The sequence below is a fragment of the Phodopus roborovskii genome, unplaced genomic scaffold (genome assembly GCF_943737965.1).
Source record: "Phodopus roborovskii unplaced genomic scaffold, PHOROB, whole genome shotgun sequence".
Taxonomy (NCBI): domain Eukaryota; kingdom Metazoa; phylum Chordata; class Mammalia; order Rodentia; family Cricetidae; genus Phodopus; species Phodopus roborovskii.
In genome coordinates, this window is record NW_026126434.1 from 26,399,807 (window position 1) to 26,415,798 (window position 15,992).

Genomic DNA, 15,992 nt, shown 5'->3' on the forward strand with positions numbered 1-15,992 from the left:
GTCTGAGCTTTCATAATTAACAATTAGTCTCTGTGTCATTTATTGAAGAAAAAGACCGATTACAACGAAGGTCATTGACATGCACACTTCCACCAATGACTTCAGCAGTATGGAAATTATCCTCAAAGTGATGAACACTTAAGAGTGCTTGCTGCTTGGACTGCATTTACATTCCCAGTATTCACTCTGGGCAGTTAACAACCACCAGAACTCCAGCTCCAGAAAATCTGTCTGTTAGTATTCAGGCATCTGTATTGGCCTGCCCTTGGGGTCCTGACAGGATATGCCCTCAGCTGCAGCCACTAAGAGCAAGCACCTCCTGAGCATATTCGCTATGCTCTCTTATAAAAAAAAAAAGTATAAAAGGTGGGCAAGCCCACCTCCTGTCTTTCCCCCCCTCCCACCCTCCCTTCTTCCCTCTCTCTCTCCCCCTTCCTCTCTCTCCCCTCCCCCCTCTCTCTCTTTCTCTCTCTCTGCCTCTCTCCTCTCCTGATGCCACTCTTGTCCCTCCCACACCTTCTCCCTTCCCGCAATAAAAAAAACTCTCCACTGGAGCTCTGTCATCTCCCCCCCCCCACATCTCCCATCCCCCCATCTCCCACCCACCACCACCACCACCACCACCATTGTTTTCAGCAACAACACTGACACCCTCTTTAGGTCTCTGAGGGCATCTGCATTCGTATGCATAAAGACACAGACACACAGTGATGGTGAAACACATACCTTTTGATCCCAGCCCTGGGCAAGCAGAGGCAGGGGGAATCTTTGTGAGTTTGAGGATATGTATGTATGTGTGTGTATGTATGCATATATATATATATAGTCTTTAAAGTCTCATTGACTTTCTTTTTTCTTAATTTTTTTTTTTTTTCCCCTCTGAGATAGGGTTTCTCTGTGTAACTTTGGAGCCTGTCCTGGAACTCAGTCTCGGCTGTCTCTGAACTAACAAAGATCTATGTGCCTCTGCCTCCTGATTGCTGACATTAAAGGGGCACACCACCATCGCCCAGCTAAAGCATTGATTTTCAACTCTGGCCTTTTCCAACAATATCCCGATCCCTTGCTGGAATGCTAGAATACTAATTGAAGCTATTAATGACAGTGTATGTCCCATGGCCTTCAGGAGCAGGGGTTGTGAACCAGTCATTTGTGACCTTGGTATCTGAAGGCTGGCTCAGGATGCCCCATAGATGGACACCAAGCTCCATGTGCGGGTGCAGAGGGTTCCTATGCAAAACTGCAGAACTGGGGCTGGAGAATCCAGCTCAGTGGGTCAGGCGTTTGCCACAAAAGTGTGAGGACCCGAGTTCAAATCCCTAGAAACCGTGTGAAAGCCTTGTTCCTGTGACAAGATGGGAGATGGAGAAGGAAGCTCAAGATGAACAACAACAAAAGCTCTCAAGGTGGGCAGGTGACAGCTGAGTCATCCTCTGATTGACACACACACACACACACACACACACACACACACACAAAACCCTTGATTAATGAACTAATTAATTAAACAGCATAGCCAGGAATGGTGGCTATAATCCCAGCATTTGGGATTTTATTTCTCAAAAAAATAAAAAAGAAAAGAAATCAATGAACTATGTCCTACCAGATGGCTCAGCAGGTGAAGATGCTTGCTGTCCAATCTGATGATTTCAGCTTGACCCCCAGGACCAACATGAGAGAATTCCTGCAAACTGTCCTCTGGCTGACCCACTCATGTCCCACCCAATATAGACATGCTAGATAAACACATGCAAAGTGATTAATGAATAAATTATTTACATATACTATACCTATGCATATTCTCTCCTATCCACTAATTACATGTATTTATTACTTCTTTGGGTGTAGGGACACATAGACGCCAGAGGATGACTTTCGGGAGTCAGCTCTCTCTTTTCAGCAAGTGTGTTCCTAGGAATAAGCTCAGGCCATCAGCTTCGGTGAAAGCACATTTACTCAAGACACCTAGCCAACCCTGTCATACACTCTAAACCTGCAGTTCTCAACCTTCCTCATGCTGTGACTCTCATGTTGTGATGACCCCAAGCATAAAGTTATTTTCATTGCTACTTCATAACTGTAATTTTGCTACTGTTATCTTAATGTTAATATCTGTATTTTCCAATGGTCCTAGGCGACCCTGTAAAGGGGTTGAGAATTGCTGCTCTCAGCCATCACTCTACTACAACCTATATGCTATATAAGTAGTTGTTCTAACTACATAGTTAAGGGAATAATGACTAGAAAAAAGTGTTCAATATAAGCACAGTTTTATTTTCAATTCTTCAACCTATGCAGAACACACCGAGGGGAAGGCCAGCTTTATTTGTTTGTGGCAGGACAACTGGTTGGTGGACAATGAAACAAAAAGTATCAGCTCAGGGAGGAGAAAAGGGAGGGAGAACTGGAATAGGAATGTAAAATAAATAAATAAATAAATAAATAAATAAAAGTATCCATTCAGGACCCAAGACCAAGTTCTCAGCACAAAGATTTATTTGCCTTTGTGTTTACAATCCTTAACTAAACCAAAAGCCATCTACACACACACATTTCAGGGCCTCCCACTACCTTCCTTTGTGCCTCTCTTCAAAGGCCTCTGTTAGCCCACAAATGCCCAAGTTGCCCATGCCACACCTCCCCTACTGACTGCTTGCCCCTTTATCCATCCAAGTCCCCATTTGGGAGCCAAAGCTGAGTTCTCTCAACCATTCCAAACCCTGAAATGGACCATCCCTCTCACTGTTTGCCAAGAACATCCCCAATCATCTATGTTCCTAAAATACCTCAATTTTAGAACCCACCTAAACACCCCGGAAAGGCTATTCAGATGTAACAGAAGCCTCTTAAACTATATTCTCCCCAACATAACTAGGTAATGCTTTTATATATATATAACTGGTTGTTCACCAGTTAATCTGATATGGACAATCTAAATGTTCCTGGCACCCCTCAAGAACTCTCAGACAGACTCCAGATAAGTATCCTGCCAACCACCAGACTACATTTTCCTGCCCACTCCTATGGGTGCGATCTCTCACCCATTTCTGTTTCCCTGGTCTTGGGATTCTCTTCTCAACCATGAGCCTAACAGTTTCAAATGTACATCCAAGATAAAATATTTTTTTTCTAAACTGCTTAACTTCACATCGTCCCAACAGATTTCAAATCAATTACAGACTTCTCCACCAACTCCAGTGCCAGGTTCAGCTGTCTTCTCAGAATCTACTTCCTGGTGCAGCCTCACAGACTACACTTCCCTAGCCACAGATGGTCCTGCAGAACCTGGACATCGACTGACACAGCATGCCCTTCCAGGCCTTAACCAACAACTCAGCTTCCTTGGGTCCCCTAACAGCAATGCTCCAATGTCAGCAGGAAGCAGCCAGAGAATGACACCCACTTACCCAGCACTCAATGACCCTATGATAAAACAAAAAGGTTAGAAGGAAGCCAATGAGCATGTGGCTCTGGCAGACCTTACCCTTCTCCCTTCTCTCCCTCTGCCTTGCTAAAACCCATTAGATCACATTCCTGAAGCTAGCCACCCAGGTCCATTCCCTTACTTGGCCACCTCCTCCTCCTGAGACTGACTGCCAAGGTCGAGCTATCAGAGTACTGGAATCTAGCAATCAAAAGCCCCCTTTGGCTCACCTAATTAACATGTCCAATTAAAATTAAACATTTCATCCTAACACATGGTTTTCCCCTTTACCTTCATAAACTGACATTTTCCTATGGGCCACATCTGTCTCCTCTCTATCCAGAGTCAGTCCTTTGTCCCCTCCAGAACAAATACCCCTGCCCCCTCTCCCTTGTTCCTTTCCCTTCTCCCTCTTCCTTTATCTCTTGTCTTTGACTCTTATTACCTGCCCTCTGTCCCTCTGGAACAAATAAATCTCTCCTGTGTGCTGAGATCTTGGCTGAGCTGATACTTTCCCTTTCAGACAACCTTTCCTTAAGCCATTTCCGAAACCCCAACTACTTCCTGCTTGTGTCCTTTGTAGAGCTAGGTGGACTCCTCAGTATCCAGAACAGAAACAGCCCCAAGGGAACCCACATTCCTGCTGGTTTTGTGTTTTTTTGTTTTTGAGACAAGGTTTCTCTGGTTTGTTTGCTTTTTGTTTGTTTGTTTGTTTTTTGGTTTTTAAGGTTTTTATTTATTTATTATATATACAGTGTTCTGGCTGCATGTCTGCCTGCACTCTAGAAGAGGGCACCAGATCTCATTAGATGGCTATGAGCCTCCATGCAGTTGCTGGGAAAGAACTCAGGGCCCCTGGGAGAGCAGCCAGAGCTCTCCGACAGATGAGTCATCTCTCCAAGTGGCTGAAGTTTTTTGGTTTATGTTTATGAGGTGGCTTCTGTATGACCATCTCCTGACTTGAGAGTAAACTGAAGGCTACTGCAGCATACTGAGGTACATGGAGTGCATGGGTTCAAATCCTAGCCCTGCCATTTACTATAGGAGATGGGGAAACTATTTGACTGTCCCAAGCTTCAGTTTCCCTAATGTGAGATGAGATTGATGCTAACAAGAGCACTCACCTAAGGAGCTGTTTGGAAGATAAATGCTTGTCAGATGTTACTGGTCCTCAGTAAGTACCTGATCATTGTTGACCACTATCGAGGGAGCCCAGAGTCTCAGCTTCTGAAGTGGCCATCTCCTATTCCCTACGCTGTATCTTTACTTTTACTTATTATTTATTCTATATTATTATTGTTGTTGCTGCTGAGTCTTGTGCATTCTAGCCAGGTCTTGGCCATGAAGCCACGCCCCAAACCCTTGTCTATGCTATTTCTATCCTCTGTTATCAAGAGAAATATAAAAATAAGGTGTTTCCCTCTCTTTAAGTTGGAAGTTATAAAGATGAGATTCCTTCAGCTTTAGACTTTTATCCACAAGCCATGTCCAAGCAAGACATGTCTTTGAAAAATCTAAGGCAAACAGTTCCCTTTGTGAGCCAAAGTGGATCCACACTGGGCTGCTTCTCCACTAATGGTGTGAATTGTGGGTTCCCTGCATGGGGCCCCGGGAGGTGTTTTCAGTCTTGAGAAACTGAGCTGGGCAGGAAGGAGTCTCCATGCAGTGTGTCCTGATGTCCTCCCTGTTCTCTGATCTGGCACAGGCTGGCTTTACAAGGCAAGCCTGCATTTACCTATCCTCCCACCTCCAGGATGAACCAGCCTACGCCCAGCCATGTAGGACTGAGGCCCTTACATTCTAGGGGGTTCTACCTTTTATCTAACTCCTTTATTATTCTTCTGCTCTTCTGCACCCCACCCCCAAATGAAAGATTCAAGCTGAGATGTAAGAAATACAATCAGATGCTTCCTTTCAAAGGTGTCCCCAGCCAGCTACAACTGAATAGAAAACACCAGACCCCCGTGAATGCCTGCTAATCTAGCTATTCCTCTGTCTAAACTCTACTAAGCCAGACCCTCCCTCTACTCCACCCAAACTGGAAGCATGGAGTAGAAAACTACTAACGACCAAACTCACCCAGAAGGTCACATTTCCGACAAGCTTAAAAATGAGCAGGCGGCGAAACTGAGATGCACCCACTACTGAGAAATAGGCAACTCTAAGTGACAAAAGTAAAGTTAGAACCTAGATATCTGACACAAAAGATTGTCCCTCTTGGTTCCTCAGTTATGAGGAAGGGCGGGCTCAGCACTCACCAGTGCACCTGCCATTCTATATAGGGACACCTATATAGCAAAGTCACCAACTACACTGCTCTGCTGTCTGCCCTCAGTCTCCAGTGCTCTTACTATGAAGTGAGGAGCAATGCTCCTCAGATGAAGGAATCAGGAAAGGGTGCCTGCGGCTTCAAGAGGGAACTGTTGTTTCCATTTTTTTATTTCATTCTACCCACACTTCTCCCTCCAACCCAGAGGGAACTGTTTTTACTTATTTACCTTGACACTGAGATCAGAGTCTCCTGTAACTCAAACTTGCCTTCAACCTCCACATGTAGCCGAGGATAGCCTTGAACTTCAATCTCCATATGATATAGCTGAGGATAGCCTTGAACTTCAATTTCCATGATATAGCTGAGGATAGCCTTGAATTTCAATCTCCACATGTAGCTGAGGATAGCCTTGAACTTCAACCCTCCAGCATCCTGAGTGTTAGGATTACAGATGTGCACCACCACCTCTGGTTTATATGGCTTAACAACCAGGGCTTTGTGCATGGCAGATGGGCACTCTACCAACTGAACTTTGAGAGGAAAATGTCTTAGGAAACCAGGGGGGGGGGATCTGCTTCTGACAACTTGTGTGCTAACCACTGCTTTGTGTAAACAGGGCTGTATGACATCTCTGACTCCTCTAATCAAGCTTATTTTGTGAACACTTATAATGAGTCATCATTATCTCACATTCTGGAGGTATCTGTGATCAGTAATCAAGGAGGGTATTTTGGAAGTGCTCAGAAATAGTTCAGTAGATGACCCCATGCCTTTCCCATCTGGAGCCTGGCTGACACATCCATAAGCTTGCTGGGGATCGGCTTCAAGATCAGTATTTATTGCATATCTGATTTTATTAAGGAAGCAAGAGATGGGGGTGCAGTGGGAACCCAACATCAGGAGTACTGCCTTGTGTCCCTCTCTGTTGGTGTGAGTTTCTGGCTGTTTATTTTGTAAGTGATACAGTGTTGTCAATGTCAAGTATATGCTTGGGATGATTTATAAACTGGGCTAGATCACCCCAAGTTGGCATTTGGGGAATACAGAAATCACTGCGGGGTGTAGCTCCCTGGTAGGGGTGTTCATGCAACATGTGAAAATCCTTAGGTTTGATCCCCAGTACTGAGGCGTATGGAGTGGGGGGGGGGGTATAGAGAGGAGGAAAGAAGGAAAAGAGAAAACAGTCAGGGGAAGGAAGGAGGGAGGGAAAAAGAGAGAAAAAGAAGTATGGCTATAAGTAATGGTGTACACCTTTAATCCCAGCACTACAGAGGCACAGACAGGTCTCTGTGAATTCAAGGCCAGCCTGGTCTAGAGTTCCAGAAAATCCTGTCTCAAAAAGCCTCCCACTGCCCCCCAAATAAAAAGTACACATTGCTCTTCCATTGGACCCAAGCTCATTTCTTAGCACCAATACCGGACGGCTCAGAAGGGCCTTTATCTCAGCTCCAGGGGACCTAATGCCCTTTCTTTGGCCTTGGAGAGCACTTATACATGTGGCGCACACAAGTAAAAAGGAACAGAAATTTAAGAGTGAAGCAATGGCCAATTACTAACAAGTCCAAACGAAGACTGGCCACCAGCTGTCAATGAGGGGCAGTGTCAGTCCCACACACACCTCAATCTCTACTGTGTCTTAGAGACACTCACCAGGCAAGGCAGGAGGAAGCCTGCATGCATCCTGACCGTGCTGCTACTGTCCTTGGCTCTGGGTGAGATCAGGAGTTCAAAGCCATCCTCAGCTATTTAGTGGGTTTGAGGCAAGGCTGGATTACAAAAGACCCTGTCTCAACCAAAACAAGTGATGAAGGTATTAACCTCCTCTTCTACCCATTACTAGCCAGGTCTGACCCTGGTTAGCTTCTGGGATGGAGTGAGTCCTGGTGGGCAGGCTGCAGACTTACCCTGCCTCTTGTGAGCCTTTCCTCCAGCAGAAGGTCCTAGTTCATTCTCTCATCTCCTTTCGACATATGCTCCTTTGGACAAGAGCAATGATCCATATAACGGCTTTGTCACAGTGCCGGCATGTGGCCATGTGAAATCAGGAGCTCTGCCAGACCCCAGCTGAGGAAACAGGTTTCTCACTTTGCATTCTCTTTCCCAGAACAGGAGCTCAGCCTTTGCTGCTGTACCCTGGGAATGCTGCTTATCCTATATAAGGCTGACCATTTCTTTAGATTGTGTATGTGTGTGTGTATATGTGTGCATGTACATGAGTGAGTGTGTGCACACACATGCATGTGTGCTTATGTGAGTGTGCATGCACGTGTGTGTACATACAAGTACCAGCAAGAAAAACCCAGGAAAAAAGATACTTCATTATAGTTACATGAACTCATGAGACAAACGCTCATGATGGAGGAGGAAATACACCATTTATTTACAATCCATTCACTTTATCCACAATTTTCCATACAAACATAAAACTAAAAAAATAAAACCACCACTTGGGGACACAAGTGTCTTTCTTTAGTTAATCTGTTTGAGGGAGGCCCACGGGTCCTCCCATCTGTGGAGACTACTGAGGCACACCAGGGGTGGGCAGGGAACGGGGAAGAATGCCTGAGAAACAGCTTGGATGAGAGACCTAACTCACAGGGGTGAGGTGTGGCCTGTGGTGGAGCGACACAGGCAAGTGAACTTAGGGTTGTCGCCGCCTGCCTTCCCAAGTGGACAAATGGCTACTGGCCTCCATCTTCCCTTTCACCTCTACCAAACACCAAAACTCAAGCATGGGTCAGACAGCTCGTGAGCTGTGGGAGTGTGATGGTGATAGGGACACAATGACACTCTCTGGGAGGATGGCCCCATCTTGGGGACACACAGGGATCCCTTCTCTTGGCACTGATGTGTCAGCCAGCTTCTGTCCTGACCATGGTGCTGACTTACACAAGTGAAGACAGGCTAGGGACACAAAACCCGAGGGAGGTGGGCAGAGGGAAATTCCGCCATGGACGAGAGGAAGGATAGACAGGTGTTCACAGAGGCCAAAGGAGGGGCTGGAAGGAAGGGAAAAGGCAGGCAGGAGGCAGGCAGAGATACTGTCTGAGGGCCACACCCTTCAGATGGCTCCCAGGCCCCAGGCTCCTCCCCTTAAGCCACCCACCCATCAAGTTCATCTGTGCTAATGACCTAGATTGTTTTCACATGTCAATGCACACTATAAATATAAAATCATATCTGCTACAAAGAGGACATAGATTTGTACACCTTTACCATATACATAATAACACAATTTATACATAATATCTTGGAGTGGTTCACCCTGGAAAAAGAGTTTGAAGAGGTGGTTAAAAAAAGGGAAAAAAATCAATACAACAAAATCGCCCTCTTCCTCCCTCCCCTGCCCTGGTCCCTTTCAAGGGACCATCAGCTGCTTGGTCCCTAGGGTCCTTCCCAACTGGTTCTGATGGGTTATTCTAGACACAAATTCAGGTAAGTGACAAAATGCAGACACAGACACACGCACGCACGCATGCACGCACGCACGCACGCACGCACGCCATAGATGAGGAAAGGGAAAAGGCAATTCCTAGCCCTTGAGTGTAGGCCTCTCCTCAGGGTTATGAACATTGTGTCTCCTTCACCTGAGAAGGAAGGGCTCACTCACTGTGTCACTGGCTCAGGGGGGCAGGAGGAGGAGGGGAAGAGAGAAGGGTAGGGCCAGGGTCTTCTGAAAACATAGAGTGTCTCTGACCTGTGACCAGATCAAATGAGTCACAAAAGCAACAGCATGAGAACTTAATATCCTATGCCTTGGGCATGAAAAATGTGTGTGTGTGTGTGTGTGTGTGTGTGTGTGTGTGTGTGTGTGTGTTCCCTGTTTTAAAAGAAGAAAGTAAAAGAAAACCAACAGCAGATGGGTCCTGGGCAGAACCAGCAGGTGCATGTAGGGACAACGTGGGGACGGACCTGGAGCTCCCCTTCTTTTGTCCGGCGTCACCTCCTTCTCTGCCTCTCCCAGAGTCGGGCCCATCCACACGGCACAGAATACTGACAGTGGTCCCAGACACACATCAGAGACACAGCGTGGCGGATGCTGTGAAGTTAAGACCTGGGTGGCGGCGGTGGGGTGAGCTTTGTACAGCAGGAGTGGTTCCTGGCTGGGGTCCATGGCTTGCACAGTGGCCACAGTGATGAGAGCCATCAGAGATGAGGCAGTCTGGTCCCCAGGGGAGACAGCACCTATCGACGGTAGTGGTTGGGGGCGTCTGCAAACATGTACTTGAGTCTATAGGCCTCGGCCAGCAGCAGCCCGATCTCCTCATTGCCCCAGTGGATGGTTGGCAGGTTCTGCAGCAGCATGAGGAGGCCCTGCACGGCAAGGGAGGCCCAGAGGACCCTCTGTTACAAGACCTGGGATGGGGCCTCCCAGGCCAGGTGACCCCCCCCCAAGGTCCAGCTTCCTGCCTCCTAAGCGTCATGGGGCCCCCCAGAGTCTCTGACACACTAACACACACACACTAACACACTATGAGCAGAGAATGACCACAATAAAGACAATAAACACTCACCTCCAGTTCAAGGACAGCGGAGGCAACACAGAGAAACCCTGTCTTGAAAAACCAACCAACCAACCAACCAACCAACCCCACTGCTTCCAACTTCTCACGCCTTATCCCTTTAGTCCTTTTCCATATACCTGTTTCTTAATTGTACTTAGGGGGTCCCCCTCCCCAGATTTTATTTATTTTATTTTACTTTTAGTTTTTTGAGACAGGGTTTCTCTGTGTAGTCTTGGCTGTCCTCTGTAGACCAGGCTGGACTCGAACCCAGAGATCTGCCTGCCTCTGCCTCCCCACTGCTGGGATTAAAGGTGTGTACCATATCGCCTGGCACCAGATTTTACTTTTCTGATTTTTAAATTTTTGTTTATTGGTGTTTTGCCTGCATGTGTGCCTGTGTGAGGGTGTCAGATGCCCTGGAACTGGAGTTACAGACAACTGTGAGCTGCCATGTGGGTGCTGAGAATTGAACCTGGGTCCTCTGGAAGAACAGCCCAGATTTTCTTTTATGTTATTTACTTTAAGTTGTCTTGTTTACTTGTATTTCATGTGTGAGTGCACTGGGAAAAGCTGGCTACGGTGGCTATGTCTGTGCTCCCAGCACTATAGGCAGAAGCAGAAGAAACAAGACAATCCCTGGGGCTTGGGGCCAACCACATGAGCCCAAGTGGCAAGCAACCCCATTTCTCAGTGAAAGGCCCTGCCGTAAGACACAGGTGAGCTGGGCAGAAGGCTCAGAGGCACTTGCTGCCCTCCCAGCAGAGCTGGGTTTCATTCCTAGTACCCATGTGGTGGCTTAAGACCATGTAATCCAGTTCCAGGGATCCAACTCCCTCTTCTGCCCTCCAACAGGCACCAGGCACACACGTGTGGTGCACAGACATACATGCAAGCAAACATTCACACACATGAAATAATAAATATTAAAAATAAAAAATTAAACCAAGTGTGGTGGTGCATGCCTTTAATCTTGGCAGGCAGAGCTCTGTGAATTTCAAGCCAGCATGGTCTACACAGTATGTTCTATAGTGACTTCCAGGGCAGCCAAGGCTACATAAAAAGACCCTTTTAGATTTGTTTATACTGTGTGGATGTTAGCTTATGTGTAGAGAGTAGAGGTCAGAGGACAACCTTCAGGGTAGGTTCTTCCATTCTCCTGTGTAGATTCCAGAGTGTGAACTCAGTCAGGCTTGGCGGCAAGCACCTTTACCCAATGAGCCATCTCACTGACCCTCTTCCATACCCCTTAGTGGAAATTTCTAGTATTTCCATAATGAGTCCATGCTTTTTTGTAACCTGCAAACAAAACTAACCAACATAAGTGGTGCTCAGGAGAAAGGCACCATTTCTGGGATGGGAGCTACCTCCGACTTCTAACTCTAGCTTTAGAAGAAGCTTTCTAGAAACTTCTGAATAAATTTTATCTCTGGTCAAGTACTGCTTCTACTTCCCTTGCAGAAAGGTTAGTTGTAAGGAGCTACTCTGCCACCTGGTGGCGGTCCTGAGAACTACAGTCTTCCCCCCCACCCCCCCCACCTCCGTTCCTGACCCCACCCCACCACAGTTTAGCAACACGTTGAAAAAAGTGGGAAACACTCTTCAGATAAAGATGGAGAAACTGAATAAGCCAGCCAAGGGACAGAGGTGCTGGTCACAAGTTAGGTGCCCTTAGCCCAGGTGGAAGTACGCATTTTGGTTCTCACAGGCTCTTCGTAGCCCCTCCCACTAAGAGTCCCCTTTGCTGACCGGTGCAGGCACCCAGAGGCCTTTCTTTATCTCCTACTGCCAACCCAGACCCCTTGCACTCCCAGGGCTCAGGTTGGGCAAGCCAGGCCCCACCTGCTATTGCACAATTATGACATCTTAACCGCTGAGCCATCTCTCCAGCTCCCTGAACTGGGACACTTAACATTTATCATGTATTTGACTAGTTATCTCCATTTGCACATCTAAAGCTATTTTTCTCTTTCTTTCTCTTCTTTTGCAACAGGACCTCCTGTAGTCCAGGCTGATCTAAAACTTGCTACGTAGCCAAAGATATGCTTGAACCGATACTTCCCCAAATGCTGGAATTACAGAGTGTACCACCACACCCAATCTGACATTGCAAATTCAACACTCTTAATACCAACGCCCTGCTCTCCCTACACATCTGCCCCACTACACAGAGGAGCCATTCTGCCCCATCTCCCTCTGTCAATGCAAACCCAACCCATCAGATGATCCCTAACATGGCCACTTATGTCCCCTTCTTGGTGAGCTCATTCTGACTACTTCATTTGAAACTGCAGCCTCCCCTTTCCCTAAGCATCTCTAGGCTCCTATTGCTGCCTGTCTTCCCTCAGTGAGAATAGCCCTCTGCCTGCCTCACTTCCCAGGATGCCCTGGGTCTCAACAGTGACTCTCAGGTCTAGGCAGCCTCTCTGCAGTCTTTTTAGGACAAACATCCTTCCCACTGGGAAGACCTCGGACCCCAGTGGAGGGCAGCCTCCCCTGGACACCCCTCCCTTCCACTGCCAGACAAGCAGCAGCAGCAGCCCCTTAATTCCTCCCTCCCCCGGCCACTCACCTGGAAGTCTTCCTCATCCAGAATCTCCTTCCTCCACTTGATCAAGAAGGCGGCACACACGTAGAGATGGAAGTGTGAGAACCCTTCCGGCTCAGACTGGGAAAGAAGAGAAGTCAGACAGGGCCCTAAGCCCCAGCAGGAGGCCCACTGTGCCTCCTGGGAAGGTGGAAAACCCAGCCCAGCGCCCGCTACCTGACAGAGCAAATGTTAAGTGACAGAGATGGAAAGATCAGAGGCCACAGCAGACACAGAACCGAAGGTGGACGGAGAGACTTTTAAGGCACCACACTTGGCAGAGACAGCCGGAGGAGGGCCTGGTGTACCTGGTAGGTGTCCCACAGGCGGATGGTGCAGCGCAGAGGAAGCTCCCGCATCAGCAGGTTGTTCATCCACCGAAAGGCAAACTGCAGGTACTCTACCTCGTACCTCCTGAAGTGACTGTGTACCTGCTCTGAAAGGGACAAAGTCAGGAGCCACCAACAGGCCTCAGGGACAGGAGCAGGTTCTGTTTCTCACCAGCCCCTCCCCCTGCAGATTCCCTTCGGCTCCATCATCTCAGTATGGCTCACAGCAGCACACAGTATGACCACCTGACCCCAACAGCTGTACAGCTAACATCAGCACACAGTATGACCACCTGACCCCATCAGCTCAGTACAGCTCCCATCAGCACACAGTATGACTACCCGACCCCATCAGCTCAGTAGGGCTCACATCAGCACACAGCACACCACCATTTCACCAGGCCATTCCTGGGTGCCCTCTGCCTTCCTGGGGCTGCTCTGGCCACAAAGCAAGAGACATGAGGTAAACTTGACTGCTGGGCCTAATTACTCCTTAGGGTAGGGCCAGAATGGAAAGGAACCCTGGAGGCCACATTGGCCATCTCCCTTTAGCTTCCCAGACAGATGGCCAGCAAAGGTGGAGACTCACCAGAAGACTGTTTGCTTTTCAAGACAGGGTTTCTCTGTGTAGCCCTAGCTGTTCTGGAACTCACTCTGTAGACCAGGCTGGCCTTGAACTCACAGAGATCCTCCTGCCTCTGCCTCCCAAGTGCTAGGATTAAAGGTGTAAACCACCACCATCCAACCCTTTGTTCTCATTTATAGAATAGGAGAATGAGCGACCAGCAAGATGACTCAATGAATAAAGACATCACAGCTGGGGGAGTTTTGCTGCTGCTGTTGCAGTCTTAAAGTTTTTATAATGAGAAAGTACATAAGAAACAAGGGTATGGTGCACATCTGTTTAGTATGTATATGTGTGTGGGTGGTGCATGTGTGCAGTGGTATGTGTGTGGTTGGTGTGTAAGTGCATATGTAGTTGTGTGTGTGTGGTTGATGCATGAATGTGTAGCTGGTGTGTGTGTAGGTGTGTGTGTATGTGTGCGGTCTTGTGGGGGTCAGAGGACAATTTGTAGTCAGTTTTCTCCTACCATGACGATTGGGTTATCAAGTTTGGCAGAAAGTTTAATCAAATGAACCAGCTTCCTGGCCCAGTGGACACATTTTAAAACCTACTATTTTCAAGCCCCATGGTTTTATTTACCCGAGCCAGAAAAAAAAAAAAAAAAAAAAAGATACACAGTGGCAGAAACCACTGACTCTGCCCTCCAGAATCCTATGGTGGCCCTGAAAGCCATTATGTGCCCCAAAGAGGACAGTACACACCCCATACAATGCTCAGGAAAGTGATGGGCCTCACCACGGAGACATGGGCTCACCAAGGAGGCAATGGCCTTGCCATGGAGGCATGGGCTTGCTATGGAGGCTAGCAGCTGGGGCAGAGCAGTGAGACTCAAAGGAAAGCATTCCATTTAGCACAGAATACTACTGTGAGACACACATGAAGGTGATCATCAAGACCCTAGGTCAAAAAAAAAAAAAAAAAAAAAAAAAAAAAAGACCCTAGGTCATGGGGAGATAAGAGGGAGCAAGACAAAGCAAGAATGTCTCCACGACAAGACCCGGGAAAGGAGTGAGGAAGATGTTCAACCATGCAGTGAAGGAAGGGAGGCTCCACAGGGTGGGGCGGGTCTGACAGGAAGAGGTTTGCAGCGACTGGCAGTCTGTAAGAAGCCACTACAGCCGGGCAGTGGTGGCACACACCTTTAATCTCAGCACTCAGGGAGACAGAGACAGTGTCTCTGTGTTTAAGGCCAGCCTGGTCTACAGAGTGAGTTCCAGGACAGCCAGGGCTACACAGAGAAACCCTGTCTCGAAACACCAAAAAGAAAAAAGAAAAAGGGAACAGCAGCAAAAGCTGCAACAAGCTCACTGCTCTAAGGGATCTCAGGTCACAGGTCCCCCTGCTAGGTCGACATGCAGGGAAGATCCCCACCTCCCCATCCCCCACCCCCCCACCCCCGGCCACATGACCCCTGTCTTTGTCTCTGGCCACTGAGCCCTATCAGTAGGGTTTCCTGGCCACTCCTCTAAGCACCTGCTCCTTCCAGACATTTGCCTGGGATGGGGGATGCCTGTAATGAGGTTCTAGGTCCCACTGAGGTGTCAGTCAGATTTGGGGAGCCAGCATCAAGCCTAGGATACTGTCACCATCACTGCATGACAACAGGTAAGGTCAGCCCAAACCCTGATGCTAAAGGTAATGGGAAACCATTGGTGGCTCCAAAACAGAAAAAGGGCACAGCTAGAATACATTCTAGAAAAACCAGTCACATGAGGATGGTTTGAAGGTGTAGAAAGTAAATGGCCAGGACCAGGGCTGGAGGGGGTGACTAGGGCAGAGCTGGGGGAAACTGAGAACTTGGTGATAGAAACAAGGTAGAAAGACCTTGGGACAACAGCAGAGCAGAGCCCAGCCTTCCGGCCAAGCCTGAGACACTGCTAAAAGGCACTGCAAGGACAGGTCCAGAAGGGAGCCAGGGAGGGCCACACTGGGCCACGGCTAGAAAAGTCAATCCTTTCAACCTACCATCGATGCGGCTGACAAGCTCTTCCAGTGCCTTGACCTTCTTCTGGATCCCCGGCTGTGCGAAGGTGTAATTATCCTGCAGAGGACACAGAGCCTGGGGTAAGCAGTGTCCAGACCAGCTGCCTATCACACCAGCAGCTTGTGCAGACACAGGCTGCTGTGCTGTGGTCATTTGCTGAGAGTGTGTGTGTGTGTGTGTGTGTGTGTGTGTGTGTGTGTGTGTTACACAGGCCAGGGTAATCTCAGGCTTCACTCCTCATCTGTGTTCTGAGATAGGTTCTCACTGAG

The 15,992-nt window shown here is 48.0% G+C and overlaps 1 protein-coding gene across 1 annotated transcript in view; it reads right to left on the reverse strand.

Annotated features, from left to right (window-relative positions):
* Nucleotides 1-9,510: 9,510 nt before the first annotated feature.
* Tbc1d22b (TBC1 domain family member 22B) overlaps nt 9,511-15,992 on the reverse strand; it is a 39,152-nt gene continuing 32,670 nt past the window's right edge. The window contains exons 10-13 of the mRNA XM_051187072.1: nt 15,705-15,780; nt 13,094-13,221; nt 12,771-12,866; nt 9,511-10,010 (exon numbers count right to left, since the gene is read on the reverse strand). Coding sequence (XP_051043029.1) covers nt 9,882-10,010; nt 12,771-12,866; nt 13,094-13,221; nt 15,705-15,780 — 429 coding nt within the window. The 3' untranslated portion in view covers nt 9,511-9,881. The remainder of the gene's footprint in view (nt 10,011-12,770; nt 12,867-13,093; nt 13,222-15,704; nt 15,781-15,992) is intronic.